At 45.3% G+C, this 20276-nt stretch overlaps 2 protein-coding genes and 1 pseudogene across 4 annotated transcripts in view; 1 reads left to right on the forward strand and 2 right to left on the reverse strand.

Moving 5' to 3' along the window:
• The window catches only part of DNAJC11 (DnaJ heat shock protein family (Hsp40) member C11), a 66329-nt gene that overhangs the window by 22561 nt on the left and 23492 nt on the right, over positions 1 to 20276 (forward strand). For both annotated transcript variants that reach the window (XM_082390684.1, XM_082390685.1), the window contains exons 2-4: positions 3049 to 3178; positions 5503 to 5576; positions 14568 to 14669. In XM_082390684.1, coding sequence (XP_082246810.1) covers positions 3049 to 3178; positions 5503 to 5576; positions 14568 to 14669 — 306 coding nt within the window. The remainder of the gene's footprint in view (positions 1 to 3048; positions 3179 to 5502; positions 5577 to 14567; positions 14670 to 20276) is intronic.
• On the reverse strand, positions 9259 to 9861 carry LOC309628155 (protein tyrosine phosphatase type IVA 1 pseudogene; annotated as a pseudogene). Its single transcript has one exon. The product of its transcript is annotated as a protein tyrosine phosphatase type IVA 1 pseudogene (transcript).
• On the reverse strand, positions 9923 to 11684 carry LOC309628174 (uncharacterized protein). Its single transcript, XM_082390901.1, has one exon. The coding sequence runs from the start codon at positions 10344 to 10346 to the stop codon at positions 10212 to 10214; it is 135 nt and encodes a 44-aa protein (XP_082247027.1). The 5' UTR covers positions 10347 to 11684; the 3' UTR covers positions 9923 to 10211.

Raw genomic sequence — 20276 nt, forward strand, 5'->3', positions numbered from 1 at the left:
CCTTAGCTATTCAGTTATGATAAAAGGCCCAATCTAACCTTTCATTGAATGTGGTATTTATTAAAAATGAAACTTCTTGTTTCTGTTACTTAATCAGTAGCACGTTAAGCCATTTATTAATATGATTAAAGAAGGTATTGCGGACTAGACACTCTACTCCCTTATCATCTGATTTAGTTTTAACAACCAGGAAATAGCAGTCTAACCTAAAGTCAGTCAAGTCTATCTAATCCTGCACTTGTAATTTTTACGAGATGCTGGACAGAGCAATTAAAATTTGCAGAAAGAGAATAATTTGTAATGGCTACTCAGGAAGGAACAAGCCCCTTTTACATCGTTACATAAGTAAACCTATCTGGAGAAGACACATTTAATTTGCCATTAGTTAACTATTCTTTATTTGCTTAAAACAATGGGATTTGGCACGGGTGACATATTGGTAAGTGTGGCAGGGAATGCGTTGCATAATTGACGTGAGCGTGGAAAGAAGCCTACGGTAGGAGAAAGAAAAGGGAACCACAGAGATCCCAGAGATGGGAACGTTTAGTCTTGTGTTTTTATTGAAATAGAATACATGTATAGAAAAGTGCACGTCATAAGCATGCAGGTCAGTGAATTTTCACAAACGTGGGCCCCTTCATGAATGAATGTTCCTATCCTCACACCAGGGCTGTGCCTTCTCTCTGAATTGTCCCAGTTTCAGTATTCATGCTGCCAAAAGGATATCAAAGTTGAATTGTGACAGTAATGATAGCTACAGTGATTAAATTCCTCACGTGTGCAAGGCATTGTTAAGAGCTTGTATGCGTATTAGCTCATTTACTCCTCAAAGGAATTGTGAGGGGGTACTGTTGTCTTCAGTTTCAAGATGAGAAAACAAAGAAAAGGTTCTAGAAGAGCGACAGTGAGTAGGTGTCTGCTGTGTGCTGGGCGCTGTGGGGAGCGCTGTGTGGTCACCGTCTCATCTCACTTCCACGCCGCCCCCAGCACACTTGTCAGCCCCGTCAGCAGGTGAGAAAGCCGGTGAGAAAGCCGAGGGTCGGAACGCTCATTAGCCTGAAGCCTGCGTTCTTAACCACCACCGGAAGGCTGGCGTGTGACACCAGAGGAAATCCTACAGACGGCCAGATGCAGAGAAAGGGGGAGGACGGCCATCTACAAATTGTTCAGGAGTGTGATTCCCAAAGGCTACACCAAAGAGGAGATGGAGAAAGAGATTAGTGCTGGCACGGGGCAGACGTCTGCCTAATCCTTGGAGGCAAAAGGATGCTCAGTCAACAAGGTCCTTGACCATTTTCCAGTGAAGTAGTTAATGGAAACTGTCAAGAAGCTGCTGATTAAAAACACTGATGTGCGCCTGTGCCTATAGTCGAACCGCGAGGGTCCTGTCTGCGTTAAAGGACAGCTGAGTGGCCTGGGTCTAGCAGAGCTTTTCTCATGACAGAGCCACGTCCAGTTAGAGCTGGGAAGGCCCGCAGAGGTCATCCACCCAACCACCCACTCCTCGGACGGAGAAAAGTGGCCCGAGAGTGGCACCTGGGTCCTCACAGCCTCTCCTCCCGGGCACGTGGGACTGACACACGTAACGTTCCAGTAACGGTTATTGTCTTCCTGTTGGGAGTTCTGCAGAATTCCTTGTTTAAGATCTCTGGTAAACTTGCACAGATTTCCTGGCATCAGAATCACTTGGCCCTATAGAAAATATCTAAATTTCAGGCCAAAAATTATCACTGAAGTAAGGTTTTGCCTTTTTTCATTGGTAAAAAATCATTCATTACTCCTGGAATTGGAAGATATTGAAAAATTGTGGACATTAAAGAAAAATACAGTTTAACGTCTTCCCTCGTAACCTTGATGCCTTGAGTAATCGTGTCCCTGTGACCGCTCTCCTGTGTACCCGTGTTCCCGGACCTGATCCCAGAACACCGTTCATCCTCAGCTTCCTCAGTGGGGACCTGGTCCCATTCCTCTACCCAGGGAGCTGGCTTCTCAGGCCCCTCTGGCATGTTGTCAGTGACCCAGAATTTGCTTCTGTTGTCAAAACGGTGGGGTTGCCTCGCAGAATAAAATGTTATTTACTTGAGAAATCATCTGGACAGAGCTGTCCGTTTGGCATCACCTCTGACAGACCAGAATGGTCCCTGGGGTTGGTATAATATCAGACATAGTACTTCCCCAAAACACACCTGAGGGCCCTGCCAGAGAGATGGCACAGTGTTCCTAGAGCCTCTGACGAAGTCTGTTTCTGAGAACTTGGCGGCTGAGAGGCAGGCGAAGTAGAAAGTGGATTTGTCATCCCTCTTCCTTCCTCCCTTCTGTGAGTTAAAACACACCCAGAGCCCATTTCACCCTTTGTGTCATCTGTGCTCTTCTTATGGTGCATTTTCCCCTCAAATTGATTACTTACAAGAATTGGAGAGGTGTATGTTTTGGGTAGTGACCCTTTGGGTGCTGGGGGTGGGAAGGCTTTTTACTGTAGGATAGTAAAGCATTCTTGCCTGCTTTATGTGCTACCTTTTAGAATTAGAGGTTGAATAGAAATGTGTGTTGATTTGACAATTCTATGTCTTTGATTTTTTAAGGGTGAATATTCATTGAGTTTCCTTTGTCAGAAAACGGATTAAACGCATGGCATTTCTGTCTAATGGTATATAGCTTTTTTCCTTTCTGAACAAATTCTTTGTTGAGAGTACCTTGGCAGGATTGACTTTAAATAACTCAGGTTAAAGAGCAAGCAGGTCTCTGTGACGTTTCTCATTTCCGCTCAGAGCACAGAGAACCAGGGTAGGGACACAAGCTTTCATTTCATCTGATAGCAGCATTTCCCAGCAAAACACAGTTGCTATCGATGTACATAATTGATCACTTTATTAACTGTGGAAAAAAGGGGCCTTATTGAAGTAATAAAGCATAACTTCATTATGTCCTATATGTAGAGAGCAAACATGTTGGAAAGTGGTTGACAGCTTCCCATTTCAAGGCTGATTCTGACCATGATAATATTTAAGTAGCGTTGATTGTTCTCTAATTGGATTTTTCCTTCTGTAGGCCACTTCTGAAGAGCTGAAAGCGGCCTACCGCAGGCTGTGTATGCTTTACCATCCTGACAAACACAGAGACCCGGAGCTCAAATTGCAGGCGGAGCGACTGTTTAACCTTGTTCACCAGGCTTATGAAGGTCAGTGCGGGGCTTGGCTCTATAGAAACACCCTGGTAGCAGACACTCAATTTTTAAGAGGCTTGATTTGTAGAGGATAGAAAAAGAGAGTCCTTAGAGGTGTATAAAAGAGGTGGTTAGTTTAGTGCTTTTTACTGACAGGGACCTTTGAAAGAGTAGTATTTTGCTTTGGAAATCAATACGTGTCCAGTAAGTAGAAAATGAGGCTGCAGGTGAAGTAATAGTCCAGCGTCTGAATTGCAAGGGAATACTCCAGCTTTAAATCATTTACTAGTTTTCTTCTAAAGGGAACTCTTAGAGGTAAAAGGCTGATCACTACAGACAAGCTCTCTTTGTTCTCTTTTTTTTGTGAGAAGATACAAAGAACATTTTTTCCATCTGAAAGTGATTTTATTGGTTCTGTAGCATTCAGTTAAGGAAAGGTACTAACAAAAGGAAGAAAATGGTGTTAAGCCTAACAGGAAATGAAATCAAGTAATTCAGATTTTTATATTTATATCTTATGTATTTCAGAAAAAGTTTTGTAATATATTTGTTTATGAAATATTAAAATCACTAATAGGTACAGTTTCTGTTTGAGATGATGAAAAAGTTCTAGAAATAGATTGTGGTGATGGTTACACAACATTGCGAATTTATTTAACACCACTGAATTGTACACTTAAACATGGTTAAAATGATCAATTTTATGTTATGTGTATTATACCACTATTTTTAAAATTAAAATTAAAAAAATATGAAATCACTCTTAGGATCTATGCCAAGTAAAGTAAGTTATTCATTCCAGAGCCATTTGGTGATTTACTCCTTAATTAGGTAGACCGAAAATTAGATTTTCTTTACAAAATAAAGACTTCTCATTGTGGACATAAAGGCGTATTGCTGTATTCACTATAATTTTACCAGAAAGTTAGATTTCAATGAACAGTAAAACTGAGACTGTGACACATATGTGTGTACAGTCAGCCTGTGTCTTCACCAAATGTAACTTTTCAGGCTACTTATCTGGTCTGAATAAAGCTTGACCAAAAACTCGTTCCTTTTATTGTATTTGGTTGTCTGAATTACCCACATACTGGATTGTATTGTTTTGGAGATTTGGGGAAGAGTTAACAGAAAAACCCTACCAGTGCTTGTGAAAATTCTGCAGCAGCAGACCTGGCCCCAGCGTTTGGCCTAAAGGGAGACTGAGATGGTGAATAAATAATTCCCTATTAAATCCTAGAGATCAGCTCAAGAAGTTTGGCTCCCAAGTTTTCCGGTGGTCCGCATTTCTTTCTTCCTCATTAGATTTGAATATGGATAGAGTCATTTACATCATTTTTAATTAATTAATTTTATTTATTTATTTATGGCTGTGTTGGGTCTTCGTTTCTGTGCGAGGACTTTCTCTAGTTGTGGCAAGCGGGGGCCACTCTTCATCGCGGTGCACTGGCCTCTCACTATCGCGGCCTCTCTTGTTGCGGAGCACAGGCTCCAGACGCACAGGCTCAGTAATTATGGCTCATGGGCCCAGCTGCTCTGTGGCATGTGGGATCTTCACAGACCAGGGCTCGAACCCGTGTCCCCTGCGTTAGCAGGCAGATTCTCAACCACTGCGCCACCAGGGAAGCCCCCATCATTTTTAATTAGACCTAAAAATATATGGGAAATCTCAGGCGGGGTAAAGATTCAAAGGTCTTGAACAGAAGTTGGCCCAGCAGAGGAGGGAGGTAACGACTGTTTGCTGTACGGATGTTCAGGTTCGGTTTGGAGGTCCTTTGAACAGCTCTCGCCCTCACTGAACAGTCTTTTTCTGATGTACTTTAGGTGACATGGCCAACACCATAGTGAGAGGTGTTTGTGTCTTTTAAAAATGATTTACAAATAAAGAAGAGAGGCACCCCAAAACAAACAAACAAACCCCTACATAATAATGTCAGATTTTTCTGGTCAGAGCCTGTCCCTAGTTTTACATTAGGCTCTGTTAGAAACTGGGATTCACTCTCTTAAGCCAAGGTACTTTATAGACTGTGGCGGAAACTCACTAGGTGCTTTTAAAAACAACTGTCCTTTAGAGATGCAGGGTCAGTGCACCTCACAACGAAGAGTAGCTTGGACTCGAAAAATCCGATGTTTCTCAGTTGTAGCCACCTTTAAACATGTCCTCGCTTGGATCTGGGGAACAATTAGGAGGAAAGACACATCGGGAATGAGGGGGTCTCTGGGAAGATTGTGGCTGGAAAGAGAAGAACAAAAAGAGGTGGCCTTGCCTGGTGGTATTGTGGTCAGGACTGAAAGGTGAATTTTGTGCTCTGTAAACATGTTTGGTGTTTAACTTGCAGTGCTCAGTGACCCCCAAACCAGAGCCATCTACGATATCTATGGCAAGAGAGGACTGGAAATGGAAGGATGGGAGGTAAGAGAAACTTTGTGTCTCGTGTCCCAGGAACATCACTCAACAGCTACAGAACAACAGCCCCCAAATCCTGCAACCTGCGGTGATGCCTTTGAGAATATGTGAAGACATCAGAGTCCTCTTCTCGCCTTTATATTTTGGTTTAAGGAATTGGGTTCTACACTTGGCTTTGCCACTTTGTAACTCTGTGAACTTGGGACAGTTAGTCATCCAACTTGTCCTCCGTTTCCTAACCCATCAGGTGAATAGGAAGAGGGATGGACTAGACCAGTAATTTTTAACCCAGGGGAGGGAGCAGGCCGGTCAGGGGGTGATGGTAGATGGTTTCTGCAAGGGCACAGTTCCTACACGTACCCTCCTTCCACACATATACTTCCTTCCCCCCTCCACGGCCCTGAGCCCCTCTTTCCACCCGAGGTTACAACTGAATCTAGGAAGTGTTTGTTGGCGCTGTGTTGTGCGTGTGAACAAAACGGAAGCATGGAAAAGTTGAGAACTACTGGATTAAATTGTCTATAATGACCCTTCCAACTCTAATGGGCTGTGCTATTAGAATGTTATAAATATAGTGGGTAAAACAAAATAAATAGCATGTATCTATGAAATAGGTTACCTGGACAGCCATACCATGTGGGACCTATCACTAAAATTCAGAAGGTTCTGTTTTCTTTCACTCTGCCACTGAGTAGTCTTAGAGCCTTGGGCAAGTCGTTTGACTGCTTTGTACTTCCGTGTTATGACCTAAAAAATAATGATATGCGGATCAAGTAGAAGAATTAATATGAAAATTTCTTGTAAAACTCTGTATTGCTGTAAGTACATATAGGTGTTATTACTTAATTTCATTACAGAAACTTGGTTCTGATGCCCAAGAAATTCTGGTAGACTGTTAACGTTAAATTAACTATCATTGAGTTATTTTTTCATCATCATGTAAGCTTTCCCTTAAAGTTCTTTTGGTATTTGCTCTCGCGCGTGCATGACTGTCTATTCTAATTTTAGGATGAAAACCTTCTAAAGGCCTTTGGATACGGACTGGAACAGAAGTGAAATGGGGTTCTGTTGCCGTTTCCACCACTGCTTGATATTGGTGGCTTATGGGCCATTTCCAACCTATAGCCATGTTTTGGTTACCCACAGAGTGAATTGTAGTTGCTGACATTTGAAACTTAGGAGGCTTTGCCGGAAAATCCAGTCTCTTATCTTCTCTGGAAAAATCAGAAGACCTGGTAACGCTGTGTCTAAATTCCCCTCTGAGGCAACAGTCACCCAGGTCTGAGGAGCCCCTGCCGTTGGACTGGACCGTGCTGCCCTGTTTGCCCCAGCCCCTGCCACTCCCTCCACCCGTCCGCACGCCCCGCCTGGCTCCCAGCGGGCATTTGGCTTCTGGCCTTTGGCTCAGTGGAAATAGAAGTGCATCACGTCACATTAGTTCATGGTAGCAAAGTGTTGGGTCTAGTGGCTTAGAATTTTTTTCATCAAAAAAGGAAAATAGGGCTTCCCTGGTGGCGCAGTGGTTGAGAATCTGCCTGCCAATGCAGGGGACACGGGTTCAAGCCCTGGTCTGGGAGGATCCCACATGCCGCGGAGCAGCTGGGCCCGTGAGCCACAACTACTGAGCCTGCGCGTCTGGAGCCTGTGCTCCACAACAAGAGAGGCCGCGACAGTGAGAGGCCCGCGACCGCGATGAAGAGTGGCCCCCGCTTGCCACAACCAAAGAAAGCCCTCGCACAGAAACGAAGACCCAACACAGCCAAAAATAAATTAATTAATTAATTAATTTTAAAAAAAAAAAGGAAAATAGAATCCTGTTGAATTTACTAAGTTTCTCCTCATGCCCCAGGTTAAAGCTCCCTTGTGTTTTGAAGCCGTGGGTTGGTTACAGTTTTTCACGGCAGCAGTCAGGGCCACTGAAATGCTGTAGGCCTCTCTTATGTATCCCCTCTTCAGAGTCTAGGTTTTTCATTCCCAGCAGCATTCTTCCCACTCAGTGGAGCAGCGGGGTAACGTCTTCCTGGCAGAATATCGCATGGTTTCCTATCAGCAAACCAAATTATCTCCCCATTAGAAACAGAGAAAAACCATACACACTGTCATGATTATAAAAGTATGCAGGCAGTCATAGGCGGTGACTGGATAAGCTTTTATATTCATATTTTTTAGTAGACGACTTTAAGGGAATCAAGTTCTCATCGATCAGAATTGGCTTTTTTTTTTTTTTTTTTTTGCATCAATACTAAGCCTTCACTGATGATAAAACTGCCTTGAGGCTTCCCTGGTGGCGCAGTGGTTGAGAATCTGCCTGCCAGTGCAGGGGACACGGGTTCGAGCCCTGGTCTGGGAAGATCCCACATGCCGCGGAGCAACTGGGCCCATGAGCCACAACTACTGAGCCTGCGCGTCTGGAGCCTGTGCTCCACAACAAGAGAGGCCGCGACAGTGAGAGGCCCGCACACCGTGATGAAGAGTGGCCCCCGCTCGCTGCAACTAGAGAAAGCCCTCGCACAGAAACGAAGACCCAACACAGCCAAAAATAAATTAATTTAAAAAAAAAAAATGTCTTTGAAGGAAAAGTACAGGAAGGTACCTCCTCAGATACTTACTGAGAAGAGATGTATGGGTGCCTAACGTGTAATAGGAGAACTGAGCCCACTGTGAAGGAAAAGTCTCGCTGAACTCGAGCACTTTGTGGAGGTGGCATCGCTGTTCCCTTGAGGAATTCTGCAGCTGGTGGCTTTTTCAGTATGAGGGTTCTCTCGTTTCAGTCACAACCTCCACCCCAAGGAGGAAGCTGTGTTCCCTTCACGCTATTGCTAGTATTTTTAGACTATTAAACTTTTCCACTTGCTGACTGGTGTCCATCTGCCACGTGTCCATCAGTCTAAACCCACGGGTAGTCAGGGAGGGATGGAGGACACGGGTGAAGCCCGTAGTGTTTGGGATGCCTTCAATCCAAAAATGCCAAAGCAGCCACAGACGTGGCGGTCACTCCTGTCCCAGCTCTGGCATCATCCCCTTCTGCTGGTGGAAGCTGGGGATGAAACTGAGCGTTTATAGGTTGCATCAAATGTTGACCCTGTTTTCAGGCACTAGGTAGGTTTTTAGTCTTTGTCTATTCTCTTTTTTTTAACCTTCAAGAGACTTCGTCATGCTCTGGCAGGATTCCAAAGGAATGAGATGCAACCATTCCCAGCTCGTAACACCAGCCTTTTGATTTCTTAAAGTCGCAAGTCGCAGTGTTTGTGCGGATACCCATGTTTCAAATGAAGTTGGCCTCTTCAGAATGGCAAAAATCCAGCTTTGAGCGGTGAATGTTCAGACAGTATTGAGTCTGGTAACAGCTGGCAAGTGGAGTGGAAACCATACAAGTCGGAGGGGGCTTGCAGACGTCAGATTATATTTAGAGGAGCAGCCTTTGGCCCGGCTCATCCACACTTTAGTTTTTGTCTGCAGTCCTTTACCTTTATCCATATCTCACTTTTCCCTGCCTCTTTGACATCATTCTTTTTTTTTTTCCAGGAAAGCTCAATTGGTACAAACGATAAGCCCATTTTAAATGCTGAACAGCAAGAATCCTTTGCTAAGTGTCCAAGTAGGTTGATCATAATCCAAACATAGAGGTTGCAATTCTGCCAGCTTTGTGGCCTGGTAAAACTGCTTTTCAACACTCCTATGGAAGCTTCATCAGACTTTACCAAGCCAACGTGCTGGCTAACATGTACGACAAATTCCGTCCTGTCTAGGTTCCACTTCCAAGCAATGGCATCAGGCACCCCCGTTTTACTGAATGCGACAGTTGTTTCTATGACCATTGGAGTCTTTAAAGTGCAGCCGCATTTTAGGACAATACTTCTCCAAATACAAAAGCTTGCTGTTAAAAGCTCCACGCTGCTTTTGTCTTAAGAACTGTACAGCATCTTCATATTTCATTTCACCTTCAATTAGCGCTAGGGCGACAAGCACTGGAGCTCTCCCAAGGCCTGCAACACAATGAACAGCAATTGCAACAACCAGCATCTTCACAAGACTTAACCAATCATCAACAATCTGGTTAGCTGGTGGTACGCCATCATCAGAAGGCCAATCAAGAACATGGATGCGTTCTTCCTCCACAAGAGTAGTGTCATAAGTTGCTTCACATACTCTTAACTATTGTGGTAACTCCGTACTTCTTAAGTCCCTCTATAAATTTGTTTAAGGTCGCATTAGTTGGATTGTGTGTAATAAGAAATCTCATGTTCGCGTAAGTGATTTCCACAGAAGCTGGGTGGTTCATTCGATCCATGTTAATTTAGTTAAAAAATACTCAATAGGGTTATGAAAGAATTTTAAAAATTGAATACAGAAATGGTGCAAAGACACTGAGTCTACTTCAATACACTCCACTTGAAATTCTCAGTGGTTTTGAATATGAAGTTGGGAGTAATGGGAAATGAAATGACCCTCCTGACAAGAAGCAGCAATTCTTCAATCCAGTAATACTGAGGCAAGAGAAAGGAAGTGCACTGAGGTTTGCCCTGTCCAGGTCAGAACTCTTGTGAAAAATGCTCTGTGGATTTCAATTCAACACCTCTGTGTCCAGGTTCACCACTCTTATGGGGGCTTCTTGGTGGAGTAGTAATGAAGTTATACAGTTCACTTGTCTGCATAGAGGTTGTGCTGTGCCTGGCAGTAATCTCCACTGCCCTTCAGAAACTCCATAAATGTGTGACCAAGAACACCACAGAACTGAGGAATATATCTACTCATCGAAGATTGTGGCCTAATCATACAGCCGATCCCGAGGCGGCAGTGACACGGGCAGCGGTGGCAGGGCAGGGGCGGCGGCTTCACCGGCCGCAGCAGGGGAACCGGACTCTATCTACCTGACATCGTTCTTAGAGTGTCTAGGAAAGTCAGCCTGCATTAAGAGCTGTAATATGGTCAAGGTCATGAAAACGAAGACAGAAACTCCCACAGATGGGAGGAGACTAACAAGACATGTGACTAAATACAATCCTGGGTCCTGGATCAGATTCTAGGGCATAACAGCGACGTTCGCGGAAAGACTCGTGAAATCCCAGAAGTCTGGGTTTAGTTAGTAGTAATGTACTAATCTTGGTTTCCTAGATTTGACAGATGTTTGTTCCATGGTTCTCTTAGACGTTAACATTTGGGGGAGGCTCGGTGAAGGGTAGACGAGAACTTTCTGTACTATCTTTGTAACTTCTCTAAAGTTCTAAATAATTTTCTAAAATTATTCCAAAATAAAAAGTTGACTCACTAGAATCATAGAATTTTCAAACCAGACAGCACCTCAGGAATCATGTAGTTTTAATCCCCCTCATTTATAGGAGGAAACTGAAGCTTAGAGAGTGAAGTGACTCACCTGAGGTCTCCCAGGAGGTTCAGGTGGTGTTGGAGAGCCTAGGTCTCTGTCCTCTTCCCACTGTGCCACCTGCTTTTACAGGTCTCTCTACAGAGACCTCATCTACAGAGTAAGTCATCCTAACTAGCACAGGGTAGACCTAGTTGGTAAATGATCAAGGTGCACAGTACAGGTATATGGATACATGGGCGGCATATGATACACTCTGTTGACGAAAAACATTGAAATTGTCTATGGTCAACTAATCTATGACAAAGGAGGCAAGGATATACAATGGAGAAAAGATGGTCTCTTCAATAAGTGGTGCTGGGAAAACTGGACAGCTACATGTAAAAGAATGAAATTAAAACACTCCCTAACACCATACACAAAAATAAACTCAAAGTGGATTAGAGACCTAAATGTAAGACGGGGCACTATAAAACTCTTAGAGGAAAACATAGGAAGAACACTCTTTGACATAAATCACAGCAAGATATTTTTTGATCCATCTCCTAGAGTAATGGAAATAAAAACAAGAATAAACAAATGGGACCTAATGAAACTTAAAAGGTTTTGCACAGCAAAGGAAACCATAAACAAGACGAAAAGACAACCTTCAGAATGGGAGAAAATATTTGCAAACGAATCAACGGGCAAAGGATTAATGTCCAAAATATATAAACAGCTCATGCAGCTCAATATTAAAAAAACAAACAACCCAATCCAAAAATGGGCAGAAGACCTAAATAGACATTTCTCCAAAGAAGACATACAGATGGCCAAGAGGCACATGAAAAGCTGCTCAACATCACTAATTGTTAGAGAAACGCAAATCAAAACTACAATGAGGTATCACCTCACACCAGTTAGAATGGGCATCATCAGAAAATCTACAAACAACAAATGCTGGAGAGGGTGTGGAGAAAAGGGAACCCTCTTGCACTGTTGGTGGGAATGTAAATTGATACAGCCACTATGGAGAACAGTATGGAGGTTCCTTAAAAAACTAAAAATAGAATTACCATATGACCCAGCAATCCCACTACTGGGCATATACCCAGAGAAAACCATAATTCAAAAAGACACATGCACCCCAGTGTTCATTGCAGCACTATTTACAATAGCCAGGTCATGGAAGCAAACTAAATGGCCATCGACAGACGAATGGATAAAGAAGTTGTGGTACATATATACCATGGAATATTACTCAGCCATAAAAAGGAACGAAATTGGGTCATTTGTAGAGACATGGATGAATCTAGAGACTGTCATACAGAGTGAAGTAAGTCAGAAAGAGAAAAACAAATATCGTATATTAACACATATATGTGGAACCTAGAAAATGGTCCAGATGAACCAGTTTGCAGAGCAGAAATTGAGACACAGAAGTAGAGAAAAAACATATGGACACCAAGGGGGGAAAGCGGCAGGGGGGTGGGGGGGGTGTGATGAATTGGGAGATTGGGATTGACATACATACACTGATGTGTATAAAATGGATAACTAATAAGAACCTTCTGTATAAAAAAATAAATTAAATTTTTAAAAAAAGAAAATGTCTAGTACTTTCCAACCGTAATGCAGTTTTGGGGTGCAGATGTCTTAGGGTTACCGAAGGGGGAAAAAGTGACTTGCAGCTGGCTTAGCTTTCTTCCATTCTCCACCATTCTTACACGTACCCTGTGTAAAGAAAGTATAAATAGTAAAGGCCGTCAGGGCCTGTGGGAGCTAGAATGAGATGCCTGGCCAAGTTCTTCATGGCTTCAGAGGGGCCAGCCATTTTGACTTTGCAGTTAGCTCTGATTATGTACCAGCTGTTTGCAGAACTTCTGTAGAATACGACTGGAAATGGGATGACTTAACACCTTTGGAATATTTGCCTCTTCATCTGTCACAGAGCGTGGCAGAGAGAAAGTCATTTGCAAAGGTCCAACAGCTAGAATTCCTGAAAGCAAATCTTGTTCTGCTCTGGGCCCCATGGAGGAAGCACCCCATCAGTCCAAGATGGGGTAACTTTGGGGAAGCGAAAGCACCATAAATAGGTGCACATGGGGACTTCCCTGGTGGTCCAGTGGTTAGGACTCTGCGCCTCCACTGTCGGGGGCCCGGGTTCGATCCCTGGTGTGGGAACTAAGATCCTGCAAGCTGCGCGGAGCAGCCAAAAAAAAAAAAAAAAGATGCACACAGCTCAGTATTTTTAAGAACTAGCAGAGTGAGCGTGCCACATCGGTTAAATATAACTGAGAATGTTTTTGTGAGGTCACAGAGCAATCATTGTGCCATTTGGACTTTCAGTTTGTTCTTGGATTATTTTAACAGTGTTTTTATTTTAAAACTTCCTTTAAAAGAAACACCTCCCCCTTTTTGGTAATTAACAATTTATATGGGAGAGGAGAAAATGTTTTTGTTATTTTTTTCTGCGTACTTGCTGAAAGTGATAGTGAACAGATTTCTCAGTTTTTTTGGATAGGCCAGTTCTTGTATTTATTTTTCTGTAATGCTGAATAATAAAATCAAGTTGCACAAAACCCCATTTACTGTAATATATATACATACATACATATGCATAGGTTTTTAGGAAGACACATAAAAAATTAAATGTTAGCCTGTGAGGAGGAGGAGTGTGGGTGAGGGGGAATTGTACTTTTTGCTTCATATCTTTCTGTACTATTTTGATTTTTTGCTATAAGCATGCATTTTTTTGAATAAATTTTAAAACTTCTGATTTCCAAGATAGCTTTTTCTCACCTCACCTACCTTTGTAGGTGTTCTCTGAGCAGCCTCTTAGGACTCCCCGGTATTTCTCCCACTAATACGGGGTCAGTGCTGTTTGGCCTTTCCCCCGTCATGCATCCAGTGACTTCGGTCATGTTTGTCCTGCTCCCACTCTCTGTGTTTCTCACAGGCCGTAGCGTTCGGGGCCCTTGGAAATGACGTGGTCTACTTTCCTCTCTCATGGGCGTGGTACCCGAGGCCCCCGTGGCCCTTCCCTGCCTGTTTGAAATCTCAACTGGGCTGTCTTGCTTTTGTGATGAGCTCAGAAAGGCTGATGTGGGATGCCTTACCTCCTCACAGATCTGACATCCCTGTGCATCCCCGAGGGCTAGCGTGGTCTGCCGATTGGTACCTGAGTATTGGAAGAGTCCCCTGATTCTAAAACACCCAGACCTCATGGCTTAAGGTCCCTTGGTCCAGGATGCTCAAGGGGCACCTCTGGTGGTGGCCCCAGCACACGAGGGAGATGTGCCAGTGCCATTGTGGATGACCTTGCCTCCATCTTGACACTTTTCAGCATGTGTTACCTGGGGCTCATTAGGAAATCTAAACTCTGACACTTAAGGTGATGTTTTCTTTGTAAGGTTCCTGCAGCCTTGGAGATAAGTGACTAAAATGAAGACAATAATGCTTCAGTCTCTGGAGAGCTGAGGGAAAGCACAACCTTGGGACTGAGCGGGTGTGACGGTGAACCTGGCTTCACCAGGGACCGGGCCGTCGGAAGGGAAAATCCCCACGGTCTCACTGGCGACTCTTAACCATCCTGGGGGAAGGGAACGGCGGGACACGGTTAATGACACCGGCTCTTGTGTGTTTTCCTCGCTTTCTGGGTCCTTTGCTGACTGTCCTCCCGATTCTGCCTGCAGGTTGTGGAAAGGAGGAGGACACCAGCCGAAATCAGAGAAGAGTTTGAGCGGCTGCAGAGAGAAAGGGAAGAGAGGCGGCTGCAGCAGCGAACCAACCCCAAGGTGAGCCGGGCCAGTTCTGGAGGGAAGGGTTGTGAGGCGCAATTCCCAGACGGCAGATCTAAAATAATTAATGCTGGTGGCCTTTTATCGTAATAACGTACAGAATCGGGTGGAACAGCATTTTGCTTACTGCGTCTCAAGAGTAGGATCTGCCTGGAAAGCTATCAGCAGAGCTGCTGGTGATGAGCCGGAGTGAAGGCAACACCAATCCCCTGGTTTTCCCGGAAGCCAGGAGACTTCCTGGGCAGAAACGCAGGCTAGCTGTCTGAGACCTTTCCCTGTAATCCTGCTGCCCAAGCCCTTGACACGTGAAAATCAGGCAGAGGTCCGTGTCAGGAAAGGACAGCCACCTACCCACGCATTGAGGCAACAGGATTCCTTGCAGACCAGTTATGAGACAGAGAGCCAGAGAACGCAGAGGGCTGGGGGTGTTTCGAGACGCCATGAAGTGAGGGGCGTGCTTCCATCACCCCAGGACGACGGTGCCGTGAATAGCAGTCACCCGGCTGTTTCCGCAGCCACAGGGTGACCACCTTTAACCAGTCAAGTCCCCAATGAAGTCGGAGTCGTGTACCCCAGGGACACACCTGCATCTGAAAGTTACTTTTCAGTCCTGTATGATCTCCTTTTCCTTGGATGTGTTGGGGAGGCAAATTGTTCTGTGTGCGTGCCACAGTCCTGTGGCAAAAGGAGAGCTCGGTCGGTTTGAGGTGCCGGTCACGCTGAAGGGCTAACTGAACGTGGCTCGGTGTTCCTGCCCAGCCGTGTTTTATGAGGGGCTCAGCAGCCAGACTCTGTCATTGTGGCCGGGGTAGCCCGGCAGGCAGCCTGAAAATCTTCTAAAGAAAAAGAACAAATGCTAGCTTACAACTGGGAAGCATGATGTTAGGAGCTTCTGATCAAATACGTTCTAGAAAATGGATTTTTCTAAGACCCCTACAGCATTTAAAGGTCCAGATACTCAGAAGACTCCCATCTCTTTGAATCCTGCATTTCAAAGTATACTTGTAAGCACCAACGCCTCTCCTTCCCTCCTGCCGTCCTCTTTAGCGGAGGACAGCTTCAGGAATGTAGTTAACTTTGGGTCAGTGGAGGTAGAGACTTGAAACACCCGTTGAACCAAGTCAGGGGGTGTGAGATGCTGAGAGAGATGAAAATCTCCGAGGTGCCCTGAACTGTGCTAACGGGTTCCCTTCTCGGGTATCCCAGCCAGCGCACTGGAGGAGGTCTGCGTAAAGGTCAGCCTTGGCATGTGGAGCTCAGGGTCGGGGAGCTGGGGTGGAGCTGGGGTGGCAGGGGCAGGCTGATGCTGTGCTGTCTATGATTTGCTGGCTGAAGTCTTGCTGCATTCAGAACAGTGAGGGGGAAAGACAACATCACAGTAGCCTGAGCCTCTGTGTCCCGTGATAAAATTGGCCATCTGGGTGTGTGCGGTGATTGCTTACTGGGATTGTATGGAAATGTGTCTCCAGGCCATGTTTCTGTGAAATGAGGGAGCACAGCTGTGACCATTTCACACATGCCTGCAAGGTATTGTACGATTCCCAATACTTTGCTACTTCCAGAAAGTGCTGCCAAAGAAATAAGACATTTTCTAACCAGAAATACTGAGTGAAAACCAGATGCCGGCTCTGTGGCATTTTGAGGAGAGGTTTTGAGCTGGATCTTTTATTCCATTTCTGACTGTCTTTGCTTTGCAAGATGAGCAGAAAGATTTAGAATGTTCTCATCCTAAGACGAAAGGGGTGATCTCTTTTAAGAAGACCACAGGGAGGACTTCCCTGGTGGCGCAGTGGTTAAGAATCCACCTGCCAATGCAGCAGACACGGGTTCAAGCCCTGGTCCGGGAAGATCCCACATGCCGCGGAGCAACAAAGCCCGTGCGCCACAACTACTGAGCCTGTGCTCTAGAGCCCACAAGCCACAACTACTGAGCCCGCGTGCCTAGAGCCCATGCTGTGCAACAAGAGAAGGCGCCGCAATCAGAAGCCCGCGCACCGCAACGAAGAGTAGCCCCCGCTCGCCGCAACTAGAGAAAGCCCGCGTGCAACAACAAAGACCCAGTGCAGCCAAAAATAAATAAATAAATAACTTAATTAATTAATTTTAAAAAAGAAGAAGAAGAAGAAGACCACAGGGAGAAGGACACCTTTGATGACCTTGGGGCTTGGTATGGCCTGTCACCCAGACCTGCACTGAGGATCACAGCTTGTAGGGGATGGACAGACTGGGACAGTACCATTCATGGTACTGCCGTCTGAAACTTGCACGGGTACTTTTCCATTTTCACCAATAAGAGTTCATTGGGCAGGAGTTTTCCAGGGGAGCAGGTACCAAGAACAGACAAAAGGGTCAAGTGGGGAAACCTGTAGGTTGGAAATACTGGCTCTGACACAGCGATACAGGACGCAGAGCTCACCCTTTGACCTGTGTGCAGTTTTTTCATTTGGAAAATGAGGATACGTCCCCTGACCACCACGCCAAGTTGTTAAATGATTGAAAAAATCTGAAATAGATGTTAATTTATTAGAGAAAGACAAGCCTGCTATGTAAGTGCAAAGTGGTACGTGTACCAAGGTGAGGTTAAGAACTAAATTTTGCTTCAGCGTCTCATTTGGCACCGTGTGGGAAACACTTGGCTTGGTCGGGTAGTTCATTGCCCCCTGGTGGCTGGCTGGGTTTGGGTGGGGTCTGTCAGTTGGGTTCTGGAAATGGCCCTCTGCTGATACCCTCCACCTGCTCCGGTGGCCGAGGCCCAGTGGCTTCAGCGTGGCCAGTCACGTGTGAGCCTCGGCTTGCGTGAAGGTGCCCTGGACGGCACTGCGGGGCCGGAAGGAGCGAGTGCCGTGCCCAGCTCCGGCGTGCATCCCCTTTCCCTCCCCACCCTCCGGCCAACAGGGCACACGGGCTCCACGTATGCTGGGGGCAGCGTGGGAGAACCTTGCAGTTGGCGTCAAGAGCTCTGGCTTCGGATTCCACCCCCAGCCCCAGTTCTGCACCCCGGGTCCAGCCACTTCTCCAGTCTTAGCTCAGTTTCTCCCTGTGTGAAATGAGAGGTTTGCCACGAGGCCCAGTGCTTGGGGTCAAATCCTCAGACCCCAGAGTCCTTAGCTTAATTGCTTCTGTTTTCTGTCTTTAGGGCCATGTGGGAATAAATTCCCCTGTCTGTATTTCCTGCTGGAAAACACCAAGCTCAGGTTGCTGGGGTCCTGGGGCTTCCAGGGCCCTGCACATTGATTGAGCCAGCATGGGGGTGAGGGGAGTTTATGACCAGACAGACGATGAGGTTTGTCTGCATCTCGAGGGCTGTGTGTGACTGGAGTCTTGACTGGACCCCCCTGGCCTTCCTCCCTCCGTCTTGAAGATCCCTATTTTACTTGCATACTCCACCTCCATTTCTTGCCTTTTAGAGACTTAAGATCATACGATAGGCTTGTTCTGTGCCATGTTCACATCATATTGATTATTGTCATTCCTTTCTTTTGTTAATACCCATAAATCTCTCTCTGTGGACAGCGGCCAGTTTGGGAGTCAGACTTTTCACTGCCTTCCTAATGAGCTTGTCCAGACCCCATAGGAAGCAGGGCATTAAGTCAAGGATTGTTTAGGGGGCTTCATTGTCTGACTCTGAGAGTATCAACTCCTTTCTTTTGGACGCTGTTACATAAGAGTTTCGTGGAGATTGTTACTGTATTCCCTGGACCATTCATTTTCCTTTCTCCTTCTGCTATTACAGAGGTTGACATAAACTCCCTGGTAAGACCTTCTTTCTGGTTTTAGAAAGGCCATCTTATCAGTCGTTCCTATAATAGCTGAAAAACAAAATTTAGTTTTATCAGGAAAAAAAATGTTAAATGATGTATCAAGGAAGACATGTAACCATAATCCCAAAAAGATGTAAAGATGTATGAGTACAGGGTTTCCCTGGTGGTACAGTGGTTAAGAATCCACCTGCCAATGCAGGAGACACGGGTTCGAGCCCTGGTCCGGGAAGATCCCACATGCCGCCGAGCACCTACGCCCGTGCGCCACAACTACTGAACCTGCGCTCTAGAGCCTGAGAGCCACAACTACTGAAGCCCACGTGCCTAGAGCCCGTGCTCTGCAACAAGATAAGCCACCGCGATGAGAAGCCCGCGCACCGCAACGAAGAGTAGCCCCTACTCGCCGCAACTAGAGAACGCCCGCGCGCAGCAACGAAGACCCAACGCAGCCATAAATAAATAGAAAGATAGATAGATAGGTAAATTTATTTTAAAAAAATAAAAGATGTATGAGTACATTACTCAATTATTTTTAAAGGATTTTTTACAAGGTTTGTTTTGGTTGCCATGGCTAATGATCATAGCTGTCGGAATGAACCCGTGGTTACGGCTTCAGTCTGTTCCGTGGAGGTGATTCTGATGTCATAAACTGAATCGGCCGGGCTGACAGGATAATCGTGCAGAAGAAAAGTTGTTTGAACCCATATGTTTGTCGTGCTCAGTGGCAGAAAGGGGCTGCTGTTGAAATTGAAGAAGTTGGACGTCGTCCCTTAAGGAGGAGGGACCAAGTCTGGGAAAGCGCTGAGCTAGAAAGCAGGTCTTTGGAGGAGAGGAGGGAGGTGGCCGACTGTGACGAGGCGTAGAGGAAGCTACTTGAGTGGGTCGCAGCTGCACCCGCATCCTGCCAGCGTAACCACTTACATAAGCAGGGTGTCAGGGTAAAGTCCGTGGGGCAGAGGTCTGGGGCAGGGGGAGTGGCTGGGACCGAATCGTTCTTAGAAGCCCTGGTAAATTTGAGTTTGCTTCTCCATGACAGTGGAGAGTACAGGCTCCAACTTCCATCTCAGACAAAATGGTCCCGTGGAGACAGTCTCACAAGAGCCACCACGGGTTCATCGGCTATAAAACGGGCAAATTTCACATCGCCTCTTACCGTGATAGCCTCTTCCGGTGGAATTTTCAATTAGTAAATAGTTACTATCGAGACTGCATTTGACAGAAATTTCTCACATTATCCTTGTGGCCAGATAAAGACATATAAACACAAAAATATTCAGAATGAACTACCATATGACCCAGCAATCCCACTCCTGGGCATATACCCAGAGAAAACCATAATTCCAAAAGATAGATGCACCCCAGTGTTCATTGCAGCACTATTTACAATAGCCAGGACATGGAAACAACCTGAATGTCCATCAACAGAGGAATGGATAAAGAAGATGTGGTACATATATACAATGGAATATTACTCAGCCATAAGAAGGAATGAAATTGTGCCATTTGCAGAGATGTGGATGGACCTAGAGACTGTCATACAGAATGAAGCAAGTCAGTTAAACCAACTGAAAGCAGCACTTGACAAAAAGCATCCGGAATTAGTCAACAGAAAATGCATAATCTTCCATCAGGATAATGCAAGACTGCATGTTTCTTTGATGACCAGGCAGAAAAGCTTGGCTGGGAAGTTCCGATTTCTCTGTCATATTCACCAGACATTGCACCTTCGGATTTCCATTTATTTTCGGATTTCCATTTATTTTGGTCTTTATAAAATTCTCTTAGTGGAAAAAATTTTCAATTCCCTAGAAGACTGTAAAAGGCACCTGGAACACTTCTTTCC

The sequence above is a fragment of the Balaenoptera borealis genome, assembly GCF_965194805.1.
Source record: "Balaenoptera borealis genome assembly, chromosome: 1".
Classification (NCBI taxonomy): domain Eukaryota; kingdom Metazoa; phylum Chordata; class Mammalia; order Artiodactyla; family Balaenopteridae; genus Balaenoptera; species Balaenoptera borealis.

Coding starts and splice junctions, on each gene's coding strand:
- LOC309628174 (XM_082390901.1), bottom strand. CDS start 10,346: ATGATTAGGCCACAATCTTCGATGAGTAGATATATTCCTCAGTTCTGT.